The sequence below is a fragment of the Poromitra crassiceps genome, assembly GCF_964638095.1.
Source record: "Poromitra crassiceps genome assembly, chromosome: 10".
NCBI lineage: Eukaryota > Metazoa > Chordata > Actinopteri > Beryciformes > Melamphaidae > Poromitra > Poromitra crassiceps.
The window spans coordinates 44,645,363-44,665,347 of record NC_139631.1 but is presented as its reverse complement, the minus strand read 5'-3'; the positions used below and the strand labels follow the sequence as shown (position 1 = coordinate 44,665,347).

The 19,985-nt window shown below is 45.1% G+C and overlaps 1 protein-coding gene across 1 annotated transcript in view; it reads right to left on the bottom strand.

Annotated features, from left to right (window-relative positions):
• Positions 1-12,466, bottom strand: part of sncaip (synuclein, alpha interacting protein) — a gene marked incomplete at both ends in the record, with an annotated part of 33,869 nt that extends 21,403 nt beyond the window's left edge. The window contains 7 exons of the mRNA XM_083644239.1: positions 730-909; positions 2,964-3,217; positions 8,027-8,195; positions 9,170-9,409; positions 9,885-10,195; positions 10,779-10,851; positions 12,410-12,466. Coding sequence (XP_083500365.1) covers positions 730-909; positions 2,964-3,217; positions 8,027-8,195; positions 9,170-9,409; positions 9,885-10,195; positions 10,779-10,851; positions 12,410-12,466 — 1,284 coding nt within the window. The remainder of the gene's footprint in view (positions 1-729; positions 910-2,963; positions 3,218-8,026; positions 8,196-9,169; positions 9,410-9,884; positions 10,196-10,778; positions 10,852-12,409) is intronic.
• Between the last annotated feature and the right edge of the window lie 7,519 nt (positions 12,467-19,985).

The following is a 19,985-nucleotide window of genomic DNA, read 5'->3' as shown; positions in this document are numbered from 1 at the left end:
CATGTTTACCGGTATCCATGAGTAGTCTGTTTTGGGCCTTCTGACTAAAAATGATAGAAGCTTCAACATGTGTTTCAACAGTTAAGTCTTCCTGCGCGTGGTGGCTCAACTGGTAGCACGCATATGACGGAGGCTCAGTCCTTCACGTGGCCGACGCGAGATCGAATCCGACCCACGGTCCTTTGCCGGATGTCGTCCCCTCTCTCTCTCTCCCCCTTCCTGTCTGCCTACTGTATCTAAATAATGACAAAAAATGCCCTCCCCAAAACCTAAAAAACAACAAAACAGTGAAGTTTTCCTCCCTCCTCACACACGGTGACCCACCTTGACTCCTCCCTCCACACATGGTGACCCACCTTGACTCCTCCCTCCTCACACACGGTGGTGACCCACCTTGACTCCTCCCTCCTCACACACGGTGACCCACCTTGACTCCTCCCTCCTCACACACGGTGACCCAACTTGACTCCTCCCTCCACACACGGTGACCCACCTTGACTCCTCCCTCCTCACACACGGTGACCCATCTTGACTCCTCCCTCCTCACACACGGTGACCCAACTTGACTCCTCCCTCCACACACGGTGACCCACCTTGACTCCTCCCTCCTCACACACGGTGACCCATCTTGACTCCTCCCTCCTCACACACGGTGACCCATCTTGACTCCTCCCTCCTCACACATGGTGACCCACCTTGACTCCTCCCTCCTCACACACGGTGACCCACCTTGACGCCCAGGCCAGCGGGGGTGAGCTGCTGGGCGTTCCTCTCGTTGAGTCCGTCCTCGCCCATCAGGGAGGTGAGGTGCTGCAGGCAGGGGGCGTGGCCTGCACACGCTGACACGTGCAGCAGGTTGTTGCCCTCCTCGTCACGGATCAGCTCCAGGTTATCTGCTGCCAGGTGGGGCTGCAATAAAGGAATACATGATATTCTTAAAATTCATGTTCTCACATTTGTTCTTGATGTTATTTCTAAACTTTAACACAGCGCTTCACCTGTCTCAATATTTCTAAACTGAAAAGGTAAGCCTCTAAATCATATATTTAATCCTATTTTAGACAAGTAGGTTTAGTTCAAAGTCTTCATAGGCTCCCCTACACCTAAGATGAACCTTTATTGTAAGTAGGCTCCCATGTCTGTTGAAAATAAGGTCAATTTTAGTATTTTACACTTGCCAACAGCAACCAATGTTTAAATCTGTGACCTAGCGTTAGTTGACCTAAATAGTCCCCCCCCCCAACTGTTTTGTAGATGGAAGCACTTTGCTTGCCTCCTAACCTCAATGGCAGTAAGCCTAAAGTTGATTAATCAGAATTAATTCAGACACAATTTTGAGAAGTTCTTAACACATTCACTGCCAGCCGTTTTTTCAATACTGTAGGTAGCTTCTGCCAAGTGGTTTTTTTGAGGATTCTGGCTCATCTTTCCTAGAGCCGAGGATTATTTTGTGCTAGGATTTTGTGAATACAAAATATCTCAAAAGAACTAATAGAATGTGTGCTTTCTCTGTCTAAAAGAGTTAGTTTGTAGAGTTAGTAGTTATGTAGACATTAGCAATTGAATACAGCATGGTTTCAGCGTCTGAAAATTTAAGCTGAGATAATTGGCTTTTTGTGAAATTCGATAGAACAGTCACTTTAACCATTTATTTTTCGCATCAGTAAGACGTCAGACATCTAAACAATAGTTTTGAACAGTAATTTCCTCCATAACAGCAGGAAACCCCCCTCTCCGTGTGTGTTCTTCTCCTCCCTCCGTAGCTCTGCATGCAGCGGGCGTGTCACAAGCGAGTTTCTGCTGCTGCTGCTGCTGCTGCCTGCCTGCCTGCGGCCGCTCTTTGGGCGAGTCTGGATGGGCTCGCTCGTTTCTTGGGGTTTCGGTTGAGAGCTTTGATGAAGCTTTTGCGATTCTGGTCTTATTTATGCTGCGTGTTTCAATGTGTGCACCCAGTCTATTTTTGGAACCCCCCACCGTTGTGCGCCACCGTTGTGCGTCAGCGCGAAAGCGAAAGCGTTTTCGCCAATCCATTTTACAGTATGAGAATGGTTCCTTCGCGCTTTCCCCTGCAGTTTTGGCTTCGGCTTTTTCTACTCTGGAGAGCACTGTCGCCACTTAGTGGGTCGGTGGAATGGGTTGTACACGTTCGGTGGCTCCCATATTTATATAGGAGACGTAAAAGGGTTAGATCCACGTCCCACCGTCATTTTTTTTTTTTTTTTTTAAGACGAGATATCTCGTCAACGGCAGTCAACCGTTTTTTTTTAAGACGAGATATCTCGTCCACGGCAGTGAACGTGTTAAGTAGGAAATAAGATAATAAGAAATTTTAAGAAATTACCCCGTTACTAAGAAGATATTGAGGGATTGCACTTGAGAGCCTTCCTAAGGACTTCCTAAAATATCTCAGGATATATCTTCAGAACACATTGGTGAAATGTAGCCTGGTTAAAACCATCCGGAGAACGTGATGTCACATCCTGTTTCTCTCTACGTATCAGTCTGGACTCCAAGCCGTCCACAGTCATGTCAGTGTACCTGTGTTGACAGACAACTCCTTCTGCCAATCAGCGTTGCCAAATCCAGTCCTTCAGCCAATCGGTGTCAGATCCAGTCAAATCCTCAAATCCTCTCTGAAGAACGGCGAAATGGCATATTTTCCGCAGAGAAACTCCGCTGGTGCATACTCCTATTATTGTTTAATTGCTGTTATTGAGTCTATTTCTGCTCATTCATTCTACTAACGTTAACGTTGCTTCGGGAGCCGCCATACTTGTTTTTCCAGCTGAAGCCCTGATTGGCCGGTTACATTGTCAACTACGAGGCAGTTCTATGATTGGCCCGTGGACTTGGCTGGGGGCGGGCTGGAGGCCAGACTGATTGAAACAGAATGTGAGGTCATGAGATCAGGATGGTTTAGCAGGCTAGTTGAAATGTGTTGTTGAAATGTCCCACTGACTCACCAGCAGAGAGATCTGTCCCTCTCTGATGATGTTGATGATGTTCTGGTTCTTCTTGGTTTCCTCGTCCAGCTCCCCTCCCGCTCCTCCGTACGTCCTGGAGCCTCCTCCTCCTCCTCCTCCTCCTCCGCCGGGGCCCCAGGTCTTGGAGCCGTCCTGCCTGCCCAGGCTGCACCCTGCCAGGGGGAACTTCAGGCCCGGCCCCCCTGCAGGCTGGCTCTGGGAGTCTGGGTAGACTCTGGCTGACAGCAGCTTGTCTGCAAATCATTGATCACAACATGTCATGTGTTTCACATCACGTCAAGCTCTGTGGCAGTGTGTGTTCAGACTCTGAACATGTTGCAGGTCAAATAGATCCCAGCTGATGCTGGCTGGAGCAACACAAAAAGAAAAAGAAAAAGTTTCTGTAACTGTATCTATCATGACGGACATGTCTGTTTCTTCTTCTGTGGTGTTCACACCAGTTAAGAACACATGAAGAAAAATAGGCCCTTCCTCAATACCAAGAATGCGAAGTACAGACTTGTGTTGTTGGGGAGAATGCTTTTGCTAGTTGTACTTGGAAGAGTGAACTTGCTAAATCACAAGCACACATAACACAATCTGGGAACGCATCGGTAAAATAAATAAATAAAATAAAATCTGTCTTGAGAGATTACTTGGGCTGCGACTGACGACGTTTCACAAGAACTAGGGGTGTCACGGTACATGTATTCGTCCCATGAGTTCACAGTACGGGCATCACGGTACAATACATGGAGCTCCACGACGAATACGCCGAATCCAGAAGGTGGCAGTAAAGCACCTAAACGAACGCTGTTTGAACGCCATTAAACGCCACAGAAGAAGACACGCAAAAACAACACGAGAAAGCCGTCCATTTTGTCAGTCACTTTGACTAATGCTATGGCGAGAGGCGAGGCAGGCGAGATGCAAGAGCTTGAAGAGCCGCCACCTTCTTTTAAATCAGCGGTGTGGGAGAGTTTCGGCTTCCCAGTCGACTACAACAGCGATGGAGTGCGAGAGATTGATCGAACAAAGACAGTGTGTCGGCGTTGTTCGGCAGTTGTTGGGTACGTCTGTGGAAACACCTCCAACATGCTAACGCATCTCAGGCGACATCACCCAGATGCACCGCTCAAGAAACGGGACAACTGCTTCTCCCCGCTGCTTTTAACCATCCTCTGAATGCCAACACAGACCGACACAAGAAGATTACAGAGGCGATTGGCGTCTACATTTCCATGGATATGCGCCCATATGCAGTGGTAGAGCAAGCCGGCTTCAGGCATTTATTAAACGTACTCGAGCCTCCTTACAAGGTGCCGTTCACACATGAGCGGAACCGTGGTCCCACGTCTGTACACGCGCACACGAGCAGTGACTGAGCACGGCCTGTCCACTGCACCCGCCGTTACATTAACAACTGATGGATGGACGTCCCGTGCTACTGAAGCTACCTCACCGTGACCGCACACTACATCAACAGTGAGTGGGAAATGAAGAATCCTGTTGTTCTAACGAGACCTGTGTATGAACAGCACACTAGCGCCCACCTAGCTGAGAAGCTACAAGAGGCAGTAGCAGCCCAGCGTTACATAAACCCAGCAGAGCCCTACATACAAACCCAGCACAGCCCTACATAAAATCTAACCTAATGCAAGAGAGTGTATGTTCACTGTTAATGTACCGTTTACTGCTTGAAACAGGGCCATGCTGTACCAGTTTGTGTCACTAGGTGGAGCACTAGTACTGCCTGTTAAAAATGAATGCCCAAGGTTCCAAATAAAAAATGAAAAGTTTTTTTTTTTTTCCCCCCCCGCGTTGTACCGTACCGTATTCGTACTGAACCGTGACCCCAAAACCGAGGTACGTACCGAACCGTGACTTTTGTGTACCATGACAACCCTAACAAGAACACAAGAATCCATATTGACAAAGGGCCATAGAGTGCCTCAGGAATGAGTCCTAAAAGCCGGAAGTTAGTATCGCCTGGTTCCCTTGTCTGGAAGTCAATAGGGTTTTTGTATGGGGATTTTGGTTAGATGTTTGAAATAAGATTTGTGGTTAACACAAGTTTATGAAACTGATACCTTTGTGTTCAGCAAGATCATCTTCACAAATGAACACCCCTTTTATGAGGGGTGTTATGAGGACCAGGTAAAAAATCTTGGCATTATTATTGACTCTGATCTAAATTTCAACTCCCACATCAAGCTTATAAGAAAATCTGCCTTCTATCATCTAAAAAATATAGCAAGGATTAGAGGCTATATGTCCAAACAAGATCTTGAAAAACTAATTCATGCTTTCATTTCTAGCAGGCTAGACTACTGCAACAGTCTTTTCAATGGTCTTCCCAAAAAAGCTATTAAACAACTACAGCTCATTCAGAATGCGGCTGCTAGAGTTCTAACAAGAACCAAGAAAGCTGAACACATTACACCAGTTCTCAAATCCCTGCATTGGCTGCCAGTAAATCTTAGAATAGACTTTAAAATTCTGCTAATAGTTTACAAATCTCTCAACGGGTCAGGCCCACACTACATCTCTGAAATGCTTCTACACTATGAACCATCCAGATCCCTGAGATCTTCAGGCACTGGTCTACTAATTGTCCCGAGGACCAAATCAAAACATGGTGAAGCCGCGTTCTCCCACTATGCCTCTCATAACTGGAACAAACTCCCTGAACACATTAGATCTGCCCCTACTCTGCCTATTTTTAAATCCAAGCTAAAGACCTTTATGTTTACTCTTGCTTTTAACTGCTACTAAACTACTGCCTCTCTCGGCCTGTAATTTAAAAAAAAAAGATTCCTGTACATTTCCAACAAATGGACTGTGCATGTAATAATAATACTGAAGAATGCCTTGTAACTTATTTAAAACAGAAATAATGTTTCATGTTTGTTAATTTGAGTATATATTTTAACTAAAACTGTCGGCTGTGTTTTTTTATATGTGCATTGCTTTGCTGCTTGTTTTTTCGATTATTTTTTTGTAAAGCACCTTGAATTGCCTTTGTGTATGAAAGGTGCTATATAAATAAAATTTGACTTGACTTGACTTGACTTTATGAAAAATACAAATACAAATGGGAAGTGTTTTCTGGCGATTGCGATTTTTTGCGATTGCATTTACGCTTCGAGAATTATATTATTTTATAATTATTGAATTAATGAATTATTTTAATATATATTTTGAGAGCAAACTAGACTTGTTTCTGTCTGTTTTCGAGTGTGTTGGGGGAGAAATTAGCATGGTTGTTATGATGATGATGATGAGAGTGATTGTGATTGGCCGATGCTGCTGAAATAGAAAGAATGCCGTGATGTGCATTGTTTTTTGGAAATCATTTGGACTTCTATACAGTCTCTAGAAGTGCTCTTTCCCACGGTCTATTGTTGAAAAAGTCGCAATAAATCATAACATCAAATCGCAGTACATATCAAATCGGCACCCAAGTATCGTGGCAGATAAGCACGTCGTCCCGGCCCGACACGCTGGACTTACTTCTGGTGTTGTTGCTACGCAACGCTGGGGGTACGGGGCTCGCTCTCCTATGGGTTACACCTACTGACGCCAAACTTAATACAAAAACCTGTCCGTTTTACTGTTGTCTTGCTTGTGCGCCCGACTGCTATAACATGACTTTAGACCTCTTACGAATCAGTGGGGTCTTTTGTAATATTTGGCCTAAAAACCAAAGCTCAGACCACATCTGTGTCATTGATGTACTTATTTATTTACAGAATTCATATCTGCGCTCTTTTTTTTCCAGATTTTCCTCACATTTTCTCCCGAATTGTACTTGGCCAATTCTCCCTGTTGTTGCTCCACCCCCTCTGCCGATCTGGGGAGAGTTGTAGACTAACACATGCTCCCTCCGATACACGTGCATGAGTCGGCAGCCGCTTCTTTTCACCTGACAGTGAGGAGTTTCACTGGTAGGACGTTGCACTTGGGAGCATCACGCTATTCCCCCCAGTTCCCCTCCCCCCGAACAGGCACCCCGCCCGACCAGAGGAGGCACGCGTGCAGCGACCAGCACACGTACCCTTAATCATTACATTACATTACATTACATTACATTACGTCATTTGGCAGACGCTTTTATCCAAAGCGACTTACAATAACACATTTTTGTCAGCAATAGAGCAATCTACTATGGAGCACAGTCTGTGATAACTACAACTTCTGAAGGAACAGTGGTACAAGTTTAGGTTAGTGGTACAAGTTAAGGTTAGTTTTTTTTTTTTTTTTGAGGTGAAAGAGAGAGAACGAAGTTAGATCAAGAAGGGCCCAGATGGAGCCTGAAAAGGTGCGTCTTTAGTCTTTTCCGAAAGATCGGCAGTGATTCAGCCGTCCTGACCGAAGGTGGAAGCTCGTTCCACCATTGAGGTGCCAGGGACGAGAAGAGTCGAGATCGGGATGAGCGACTTTTGAGCCCCCGTAGCGAAGGAGGGGCGAGGCGACCTGCACTGGTGGAGGAGCGAAGGGAGCGCTGAGAGGTTTGGAACCTGACCATAGATTGCAGGTACAGGGGAGCTGACTGGTGTACTGCCCGGTAGGCCAGTACCAGTGTCTTGAATTTGATGCGGGCCGAGATGGGAAGCCGGTGGAGCTGCTGGAAGAGGGGAGTGACGTGAGAGAATTTGGGTTGGTTGAATACGAGACGGGCTGCAGCGTTCTGAATGAGCTGAAGCGGTCGGATGTCGGTGGCAGGTAGGCCGGCCAGGAGCACGTTGCAGTAGTCCAGGCGGGAGGAGACAAGAGACTGGACCAGGAGTTGAGTCGCTTCTCTTGTGAGAAAGGGACGGATTTTGCGGATGTTGTAGAGAGAGAACCTACAGGAGCGTGCTGTAGCAGACTTGTGCCTGTATGGACGCCCGACAAAGCCGGACGTAACGCAGGTGCTCGAACCTGCAACCCTCATGTTGGTAGGCAGGGAATCTACCGCTGCACTACCCGGACGTCCCTGCCCTCGTGGGTTACCCCCAGTTCCGGGTTCCTTCCTACCCCCCTTGCTTGTGTGACGTCAGCGAAACCTTTAGAATGCTTACCTGTATCAGAGAAAGAGGAGAGAGAGGCAGAGCAGCTGAGCAGCCCGGAAGAGAGCGCCTCCTGCTGGAAGCCTCCTCCGGCCGGGGAGCGGTGCAGCAGCTGGAGGTCCGGATCCATCGACTTCGACTTCCTCAGGTCCGACCACTTCACTGGAGACAGCACACAGTACTGCACAACACACACACACACACAACATGAGGACCATGTAAGGTAAAAAAGGTAAAGTCCCAACGATTGTCACACACCTGAGTGTGCGAAATTTGTTCTCCGCATTTGACCCATCCCCTGCGGGAGCGGTGAGCAGCAGCAGTGCCGCGCTCGGGAATCATATGTGATCTAACCCCCCAATTCCAACCCTTTGATGCTGAGTGCCAAGCAGGGAGGCAATGGGTCCAATTTTTATAGTCTTTGGTATGACTCGACCGGGGATCGAACTCACAACCTCCCAGTCTCAGGGCGGACACTCAAACCACAAGGCCACTGTGATAAGCTGCAAATGAATCCAAAACCAAACTGGGTTGAGAAGCAGATTAACCTGCATGGGTCTAGAGCTGGAATCATTGATTACTCGATTAGTTGTAAACTATTAAATTGCCAACTATTTTGATAATCAATTAGTGCTAATTTAATTTATTTATCCTGGTTGCTGCTCCACCCTCTGCCGATCTGGGGAGAGCCGAAACTGGCTCCATGCTTCCTCCGAGACATGGGCAGTTAGCCAGCCGCTTCTTTTCACCTGACAGAGGAAGCTTCACCGGTAGGACATAGCACGTGGGAGGATCACGCTATTCCAACCAGTTCCCCTCCCTCTGAACAGGCGGCCCTAACGACCAGAGGAGGAACCACATCAGCAACCAGAGGATATTGCATGTTTTCGTGAAGGGTTCCTATATGAAGGAAACATTCAGATTGTTAAATGTGAATATTTCCTGGTGTCTTTACTCCTCTATGACAGTAAACTGAATATCTTTGGGTTTGGACAAAACAAGACATTTGAGGACGTCATTTTGGGCCTTGGGAAACACTGACCGACATTTTTCACCATCTTCTGACATTTTATAGACCAAACAACTAATCGATTAATCGACAAAACCAACAGATGAATCAACATTAATGATAATACTGGTTAGTTGCAGCCCTACCGGTGTCTGTGAGCTGCTGCTGGCCAGGCTCAGGGGCTCGTTGTGGGCTAAAGTCGAGGCCTTCAGCCCGCCGCCGCGGGGCCTCTCCAGGGTCCCTCCCCCCAGGTTGCTCCCCGTCACCGAGCGCTTGTCGTGGGGGACGCGAGGCAGCGTGGACATCTGCTGGCTGGACTTGATATAAGGCACATCCAGGATCTCGTCCATGTCCAGATCGTAGTGCTCCAGCTCCCCGAACAGAGCCTGGGGGGTGGGGGTGTGCCATATCGGGATCATTATCGATATATCCTTACAGTTCACTATCATACCGTTAAAAAGCCATATCGTGATTATCGTGATCATGGCAATATTCGCACTTGTTGATGTAAAGACGTCACACTGTTACGCTGTGACGTACGCACAGCAACAACAAGCATGGCTGAAAGCAGCCTCACGGGGGAGGAGTTAATTCCAAAAGGGGGAGTGGCTTCAGTAGTGTAGGAGCATGGAACAAACCATGGTAATATTTGAAGGCATGCAGTATTTGAATATCTGAAGGCAAACATTTACGTTTATGCTGACACAAAACTATAACACTTATTTTGTTGCAATTGTATGTTATTGAAATTAATAATAAAATATGTTTTCGTATTTTGGTATATCGTCAAAGAATATAATTATCGCAGAAATACCCTGAAATATTGTGATATTATTTTAGGGCCATATCTCGCACCCCTACCTGGGGGTTGTTACCAACACTGCCAAGGCCCTTGGCCTTCCCCCCCGGCCCGTCGGAGGAGGTGGAGGCCTGGGCAGGTTTGTCGGAGCCAGGGTCCTCCTTGCTGCCCTCCCCTGGTTCTCCCAGGCCCGGCCCCGGACCATGACCCTGGGCTTTGCCATCTGAGTCTGAGTCGGTGGTCTCCGGCTGGTGTTTGAGAGGAGAAACCCTCTTCACCGGACGGAACTTGCTGTGCACCTCGGCGAGCCCCGTGGGTTTGATCCCCCCTCCGCTGTGGGACGACACACTGCGACTCCAGTTGATGGCTGGAGCTGGAGGAGGTAGAGGGATGCAACTGATTATCTGAGTTTTGTTAATTTAGTTTCCAACCGAAAACATTAACAAAACAAAACAAAACAGTTTGACAGTTATTGAGAGTTGATTTGAGTTAAGGTGTGGACCAATGATGTCATTTGTGCAGGAATGACATCACAGTTCTCCTTCAAACAGGATCATTTTAGTTGACTTCTACTCTGAAATAATTAAAGAAAACAGTAGAGATAGTAGAGGAGATTTCAGTTTTCAGTTTTTACAAATTACATTAAGAGCATCTACACTCAAAAAGCTTGAGCGAGACCTTTAATATAGAGAGACACCCCATCTTCCAGTTACTTCCTGTATCTATGCCCCAGATTTTTCGCCACTGCCACGCCCCCTTAGGAGACTGGTCAGCCAATGAAGTTTCATACCATTGACAGACACCCAATCACAGGCTGATAACCACATCCATTTAGGAGACTGGAAGACTACCATTTCTTACAATAAGCAGAGCCTGGAGTGGGGTGTCTCTATCTAATAAAGCTCTCTGGTTTAATTGAGTGTAGCTTCAGCAGCAGGAGGCGGACATGACAGTACCTGGTCTCTCCTCTCCCTGGCCATCGCTCCTCCTGGAAAGCTCTGGGATGTTCTTCAGGGATGTCACAGAATACTGCGGGATGAAGGAGAGAGAGGAAGAGAGAGTAAGAGAGACAGAGAGAGGGAGAGGGAGAGAGAGGGAGTGTAAGAGAGAGGGAGACAGAGAGAGGGGGAGGGAGAGAGACAGAGAGGGAGTGAGAGAGAGAGTGGTTAGGCAGGTGTAGCAGCTAGCTAGATCATTGCAGGTAGCATTTAAATCCAGTCAGTGTTACTACCTGTTTAATGGTTATTTATGTTCTTTTTCAAAAACTCTGTGGGCACGTGGTTAATAGTCGTACGTAATCAGATTCTGTGCTACGCTAAGCTAAAGCGTATGAAACCGTATTCAGATGTTCCTCTGCAGCTTAACCACATTCACTGCATTAGCTTGGAGATTTCGCAATGACCAAGCAACAGATTTCAAAACCGATTGTACCATTCAAATCAACGGGACTTGTACTTGCTAGCTAGCGTTTTGGTCACTCAGTGGTCGTTTTGAGCCTGGTGGTGTAGCTTAGTACAGCAAGCAGCAGGCTTAGCTAATGTAGCTAACAGTTAGCTAGCTAGCTAACATGCCAGCTCCTCCTGAGTCAGAATGGAATTGTAAATGTTAAATGGCCTGTATTTATATAGCCCTTTTATCCAAAACAGTTTACACTGTGTGGGTACATTCACCGACTCACACACACACATTCATACAAAGATGGAGGCAAGCTACCACGCAGGGTGCTGGCACAGCCATCAGGAGGACTTCGGGGTTCAGTATCTTGCCCAAGGACACTGACATGCAGACTGGAGGAGACGGGGATCGAACCACCGATCTCTTTTATCCAAAGCATGAGTGGATGACCCGCTCTACCTCATGAGCTACAGCAGCCGAATTGTCATATGTGTAACTATAGTTCCACTAATAGTCGTACGTAACCATTTTAGCAACGGACTTGAGCACAAAATTAAGTTATTTGGAAAAAATATTTGGCAAACAGTATGGCTAATCAATATTATCAGGAAACGACGTAAAATATCTTAAACTATCTTAAACGACCGCACCGCGGATATACGCCTCTGCCAACAAGTGAGCAGTCGACATGCATGTCTGTCCAGACTTTAACGTTTGAACCAAATGTGAAGAAATTCTGTTAAGGTTACCAAGCTTGAAAATGGCATTCGTGAGGTCAAAGTGACCTTGACCTTTGACCACCAAAATGTAATCAGATCATCCTTGAGTCCAAGTGGACGTTTGAGGCACATTTGATGAAATTCCGTCAAGGCGTTCCTCAGATATCGCGTTAACGAACATCGGATGGACGTACGGACGGACAACCCGAATCCATAATGCCTCCAGCCTGGCTATCGCCATACATTGAATGGGGGCTTTGAGTTGTACACAATGGTTAGGTAGCAGTGTGAAGCGCTGATAGGTATCAGCAAGTAAATGTAGGTTAAGTTGCTGTAGTTAACAGTTAGGTAGTTATACAGAGTCATTAGGTACTTTCATGTAGCTGTTAGCTAATTGTATCTAGCGTCAGTCAGTAGCTGTAATGTATGCAGTGATCTGCTGGTTGTAGCAGGGGTTAGCTTGTTTTACTGACCACTGAATCATCAGAGAAGTCGATCTCATCCAGGTCCAGGTATTCAGGAGCCTCCATCTTCACACAGCATCATCAGCCACAACACCACCTGCAGAGAACATTATTCATAACATGATGATCTACAATGTCCAGACAGAAGACTCACACAGCTGTAGAAGCAGAACCAGAGCAGGACACAAACTTATCACATTCTTATCACCATCATCCAAATGCTGCAGTTTAGGAATGGCTCTGGTTTGGATATCATATACAGTGTTTCCCCTAGAAAGAATTTCAGGCCTGGAGGGATTTCGAAACGTACCCCGACTGCAACGGTGGGGGCCCTCGCTGGCGACGCTTAAGTTTTAGCTCATCTGTTTGCATCTATGTTGGCAATGGCCTCCCAAGTATCATCATACTATTATGGGATGCAATGCGAACCGTTGTATTATGGGATGTGCGTTTCCCAGGCAACGACACACGTTGACACGTTTTAGAACAGCGCCGGGCCGCCGCTGCGCGCTGGCACGATGCTCCTAAAAGCAAAATGCTTATTGTTTTGAATGATTTGGCATCTTCTATTACTGTCAACACTGTCAACACCAGTATTGTTGTATTGAAACAATATGCCATAAAGGTTTATTGAAATCTAAAAATAAATAAATAAAATAAAATAAAATAAAATAAGCTTTTTTTTCTGGCCTGGCAGGGGCGCCGTTGGCCTGGCGGGCCCGCCCGGCCTGTAGAATGGTAGGGAAAACACTGGTATATTGTGATGATGTGTGGACAATTATACTAAAACACTGTATTTAAATTTGATATTTTAATTGTAGGGACAATTTACAGCTACTGAAGTAGCAGTAAGAAAACATTTCAGTCAGAACACTTGAGTGTCTGTTCGGTGATGCAGATGGTGCTTGTTGTAGCGTCTATGTAGCCGTATCACAGCTTTACCCAGAAAGATGATGAACAAAGCTTGTTTGGGTAATTACTGCTATAGTGACATTATCAGCAGGGGACACAACAGGAAGGAAATGGGGCACAGTATTGTTGAAAACTTATTTATGATTTATTTTCTTCCTATGATAACGCTGCATGAATTAAGCGGAAAACGGGGGGGGGGGGTGTATAGAGGAGGATTACTTCACTCTCAGCGACCAACTGATGTAAAGTGGGCTTTATGCATCAAGCTTGTTGTTAGTAAAGCCAGTGCAGCTCAGCTCAGTTGCTGCTGTCTCAAACTGTCACCTTGAGCTGGGCTGCTCACAGGCAGCAAACAGCAGATCATCAGGACTGACCAGAGAACAGTGTGTCGCTGGCTTTAAAGTGACACAACTAGGACCATAGGATGCAGAAAAAACGGCCGGAATCATGGAATTTAGTAATAATAAAAATGGAAGCAACTGTAAAACATGGAATATTGCAGAATTTTACATAATTTGGCTGAAATTGATCAAAGTAATTATCAAAATCAAAAGTAGACCTAATTCCAGTGACCTAAATTATGTTGTAAAACAGGCCTATAGAGAAATCATTGTGTTTCCGGGTGTTCTGGGTTCTGGGTTCTGTCTTGCATGAGACCCGCTTACATCACCTCACCACCAGGTAGGGCTGGGCGATTAATCGAATTTTAATCATGATTACGATTTGGGCTGTTACGATTATGAAAACAAGATAATCAACAAACAACGATTTTGCGGCTCTTGTCACTCTCGTTCTGTCTTGTGTTGTAAATCAAGCACACCCTTTCCTTTGCTCGGCCCCTCCCCCAAAGCCCAAAGCGTTTCAGCTCGAGTTGTGAATGACTATCATGTGAACAGAGAGCCACGGCACGTTTCTCCTCCCCGCTTATTTCCTTGTTAACACAAGAATAAGATGACAGAAGTCACAGAAAGAGAGCCGCTGGTCGAGAAGAGAGGTAAAACAACGTATGTGGGGTGGAAACACTATGGTTTCGCCGAGTTTAAAAGGTCCACACATCAAGAGCGATGCGAATATACAGCACGGAATTGCAAAACGAGTTTTGACCCACCTGTCAAGATATGCGCGGTCGTGGCTGTACCCCGCAACACAACCTCTCCTTCTTTGTTTAATCACTTGAAATCCACTCACAAAGTGGTCTATGACCAAGAAATAACGCTAAACGAACAAAAAGACAAAGCCCCATCTAGTTACTCCTGCCACCGCATACAGTCATCGATTCAGGACACTGTTTACAATGCGACCGCATATTCAACAGCTAACGATCTCACAGATAAACATTAACAATAGCCTATTATGAACCTAAACGTAAGTCGCTTTGGATAAAAGCATCTGCCAAATGAGTAATTTAATGTAATGTAAACGAACGTTACTCAATAGCGTTCTCATTTGGTTAGTTTTGAGGTTTAAGGACTAGTTCAGATGTTTACCAACATATTGAATGTAGATTAATAGTTGCAGTTGGTTGTGGAAGTTCACTGCAACATAGTAGGCCTACATAATACTGTATATTTATTATTTTATTTCTAAATCTTTGCACTTTTATTATTTATTTTCACTTATTTATTTATTTTCAATTATATCTAAAATCCAAAGACATCCAATGTTAAAAAGAAAAGCCAGTGTCAATGTTCAATAAATTCATGATGTTCTCAATGTCAATGAGTAATCGTGTTAAATAATTGTGATCTCAATATCAATCAAAAATAATCGTGATTATGATTTTTGCCATAATCGAGCAGCCCTACCACCTGGTGTTCACTTTGACAAACATGTGGAAGAGTTTTTATGATGGTTGTGAATCACAAAGTTGCAAAAATTTGACTTTCCATGTAAAAGCCAAACCCGGCAGGAATGTATGGTAATAGCCCCAAAATTAACATGGTCCAAAAAAACTCAAGCAAACATGATTACAGCTTTGACAAACACTGGAGTCTAGTAGCCTTGATAACAACAGTCACTTCCCAACAGCTTCACTCCAAACCCAGCGTTAAGAATAGAAACTACCGTAGAATAGAAAATAGAAAGGATCGAAATGGGCACTGGTGGCCTAAAGGTCGTGAGTTCAATCCCCGGGACCGGCAGGATAAATCTGGGTGGGGAAAGTGAAAAAGCAGCGCTTGCCCCTCCCTCATTACCACCCCTGAAATGCCCTTGAGCAAGGCCAGCAGATCAGATCAGATGCGTGCGTGCGTGCGTGCGTGCATGCGTGCGGGCGTGCGTGCGTGCGTGCGTGCGTACGTGCGTAGAGGGCGATAGTGCGCCACCCTCCTTGAACCACAGAGAGGAAAACAAGCTCAAATGTGCAATAGCTGCGACCACATTATGCAAATCTTCTAAATGCAGGGTGGCAGAGGCAGCCCACTAGGGCTGTGAATCTTCACTGGCCTCACGATTCGATTTACGATTCAGAGGGCTATGATTCGATTATGATTATCGATGCATCTCGATGCATCTTAAATCGATGCATCACTTTTTTTCCCCAATACATGATTTATCTTTTCTCACTTTCTTTTTTCTCACTGTGTGGCTACTTTTAAAATAAAAGTGCATTTGGAATTGCATTGTATTATGATCCATAATTAAAATAAGGAAATGCATGTACTTCCATTATATTTAATTCGATTATTATTATTTTATTTATTTTTATTTTTTTTAATAATTGATTTTTGACATTTGTGAATCGATGCAGAATCGTGCACGTCTGCATCGCGATGCATCTTATAATCGATTATTTTTGACACCCGTACAGCCCACCCTACTCTGCCTCTGTCACCCTGCATTTCAGACCCCCCTCAGAGCACGGCTGCTGCTGACCAGATTACTGTGTGTATTTCTCTCATCTGCTGTGTGATTTATATGCCTGCTATTCTGTACTCTGTATGTTTCAGAGGTAAGGCTGTGCAGGTAGAAGTAGGGATGCACCGATATGAAAATTTTGGCCGATGCCGATAACCGATATTAACATTGCTGTTATGGCCGATAACCGATATTTACCGATGTCGATATGATCTGTATAAAACCACATTTTTATGATCATCACATTTTGTACATACTGAAAAACACATGTTAACACGTTAACTGCCAGCGACGTATGCATACGTCAAAAAAAATCCAGCGCTTGACTGCCAGCGACGTATGGATACGTCAAAAAAACGTTTTTTTTTTTTTGACGGTGGGGCGTTGATCAATCCCTTTTACGTCTCCTGTACAATTATTGGAGGTATTGAATGTGTATAATCTATTTTACCGACCCACTAAGTGTTGACAGTGCTCCCCCAGACGAGCGAAATCAAAGAAAAAGGGAGCAAGCCATTCAAGGAAATGGCAAGGCGATTTTACAGTATTACATTCTCATGAAAATGGTTGGGGGAAAACGCTCTCGTTTTCGCACTGATTGCTGGCGATGCGGGATTGCAAATTTACATAATACATTACAGGTGGAACACACTTTGAAACACGCAGCATAAATATGACCAGAATCGCAAAAGCTTCTCTCAACCAAAACTCCCAAGAAGCGAGCGAGTCCATGCCGACTTCCTCAAACAGCAGCCTGCAGACAGGCACAGGAGAGCAGCAAAAGCACTGAGACTGTGACGGCCGCGGCAGCCAAGAAGAGGGAGGAGTTGAAGCAACCTGCCTCTCGCTCTCTCCCTCTCTCTCTCTCTCTCTCTCTCGCTCTCTCTCTCTCCCTCCCTCCCTCTCTCTCTCTCTCTCTCTCTCTCCCTCTCCCCCTCTCACTAGGATTAAACCTAGTGCGTCTCCCTCCCGAGAGGGAGGGAGAGAGAGAGAGAGGGAGGGAGAGCGAGAGGGAGGGAGAGAGAGAGAGAGAGAGAGAGAGAGGGAGGGAGAGCGAGGGGAAGGGAGAGAGAGAGAGAGAGAGAGAGAGCGAGAGGGGGAGGGAGAGAGAGAGAGAGAGAGAGCCAAAAATGAATGGTTAAAGTGACAGCTCTATCGAATTTCACAAAAAGCCGTTTATCTCTGAATATTTTTTCTCATGCTAAAACCATGCTGTATTCAACTGATAATGCTTACATAACTACTAACTCTACAAACTAACTCTTTTAGAGAGAGAAAGTACACATTCTATTAGTACTTTTGAGATATTGTATGTTCACAAACTCCAAGCAGAAAATAATCCTCGGCGCTTGTAAAATGAGCCACAATCCTCAAAAAACGGCTTGGCAGAAGCTACCTACAGCAAGAAAAAAACGGCTGGCAGTCAATGTGTTAACACTGAATTTGAAAAAGTTATGCATTTCTTTATTTGCAAAGCCTTTGGAAAAGCCCATAAATCATAGATTTACTGCATTATTTCATATCAATGTGAAGAATTTGGCTGATAATGATAACCGATATTAACATTGCAACATCTGACCGATACCGATATGACCGATATGTTAAAAAATGACTAACATCGGCCGATACCGATATGATTGCTGATATATCGTGCATCCCTAGGTAGAAGTCATGTTAGTGTGTGTGGAGTTGTGTGATAATTCAATATTATGTCTCCAGCAACGTAACACCTAGAAGAAGAAGAAATCGTTCCAACAGTCCTAATATTCACCTGCCTTGGCTGGAGAATAAAGTTCATTCTATTCTAAAAACAATCACAGAAATGTTTTGGAGGTCGATGCCGGGGGTTGTGGGGGGGGGGGGGGGGGGGGGGGGTTGTAACAGAAATCCAGCCTCCACTCGTGTCAGCAGAGGAGTCAGAGGTGAGGTGAGGTGAGGAGCAGCTTCCTGGAGCAGGCTGGCTCTCAGTGTCTCGCTTCAGGATACTTTGACTGACCGGGATCGAACTTGTGACACTCCACACCACCTCAGAGTGGGGACGCCACGGTGTGGACATTTCCCCACCGGGTAATAAACACGTGACAACACCGGTGTTACCGGTGACACCGTAAAAAAAAAAGAGTAAACAATAGGATTGTTAGTTCCTACTAGTGCATGTTGTTCCCAGGAACAATAACAGTGAGACACCAGTCTGATATCCTCAGCTAGAGCGAACGTTACGTTATATGTATGTTGATAAGAAAAGTTTTAAAGCAAGAGTCTATGCTTTAACCGTCCATTCTGGAGGGTCCCGTCTTGTCTCTAGGAGTCCTAGAGACAAGACGCTGCTGCTGTGTAACGTATTAACGTTAGCGTGGACGCTCACAGTCATACAACACTGGCTGCATCACAACTCATGGCTGCATCTGACTCGAGACAACTTTTCAGATGCCCGTGGAGACAAACTTTCTCAAAAGAAACTAACATTAGCGACACATCTGGAGACTTTTTCTGACATGGGATTAACAATACCAGCAAGCAGCAGTAAGCAGGCAATCACTGAATGCTGGTAAGTAAATCCTCCCTCCCGCTAACAATGATGCTAAGTTAGCATCAACTTTTCGCTGTGGGGTGGTCAAAAGGGGGGAACGGGCACTGCACTAGTTATTTACATATTCAAAACTCTGAATCAGCAGCCTAATGTATTGAGTTTTGTGATTCTTGCACAATTTATTGATGTTATTTTCCTTTAATTACAGATTGTTTGAAATCATCCGTCGTTGTTGCCTTTGCGTTTCTTTTACTATTTCAGGATGCAAACTCAGAGAGTGAAAAAGGTGACAGATAGCAGGGCAGACAAAACCACTCAAAACCATTCCCTATTTTGGGATAATAATAAAAAAGACAGTGTCACCTAAAGGTGACTAGTTTGCATGCCTGGTGGTTTTACTATTCAATTTTATGTAGAGTGTATGTTTGTTTTACAACTGTATTCTGTTGTTTATTCTGTAAAGCACCTTGTAAACTCCGCTTAAGAAAGGTAGTATATAGTAGGGCTGTGGCGATTCACTTATCTCCCGATTCGATACTATCACGATTCTTGGGTGCCGATTCGATTTATATTGCGATTCTTAAGTATTGCGATTCTACGATTATTGCGATTCGATATTACGATTTATTGCGATTTTTGTTTATTTTTTTCTTTTCTTTTTTCAGTTTGTTTGCTTTTTTACACTAGATTAGAACATGGGAAAAGTTGAATCATACACTAGAGACTGTATATTATATATCATGAGTAGGGCTGGGCGATATAGTTAAAAACAGGGGCGGACTGGGATCATAATTCAGGCCGGGCATTAGATACCAAGCAGGCCAGGCCGATATGGGCCAACGCGCGTGAAATTTGGGCCGTTTGAAGCCAGATTTGGGCCGTTTGAAGTCCAATTTTACAATGAGATGCACCCACTTTAACCCTGAAGTGTACCGTAAATTCCGGACTATAAGACGCACCGGTCTATAAGCCGCGGGACCAAAATTGACTATTTTTTTCTTCTATAAGCCGCACCGGTCTATAAGCCGCGGGTGTTTTGATGTTTAATTACCATATGAAAGGGTTCGTGCACAGAGAGGAATGTCGGGAAAGCGATGGCTGTTTGGGGAAGCTCCCATTTATTAACATTTCAACAAAACAAAACAAAAGTCAGGTCACTAATCCCCAGACAAAATCACACAACAATAGGCTATATGTGCAGCAAACCTGTAACCAGAGAAGTCAAGTCACTAATCCTCGTCTTCCTCTTCTTCCTGCGTACTGAAACCACCAAAGTCCTCATCTTCA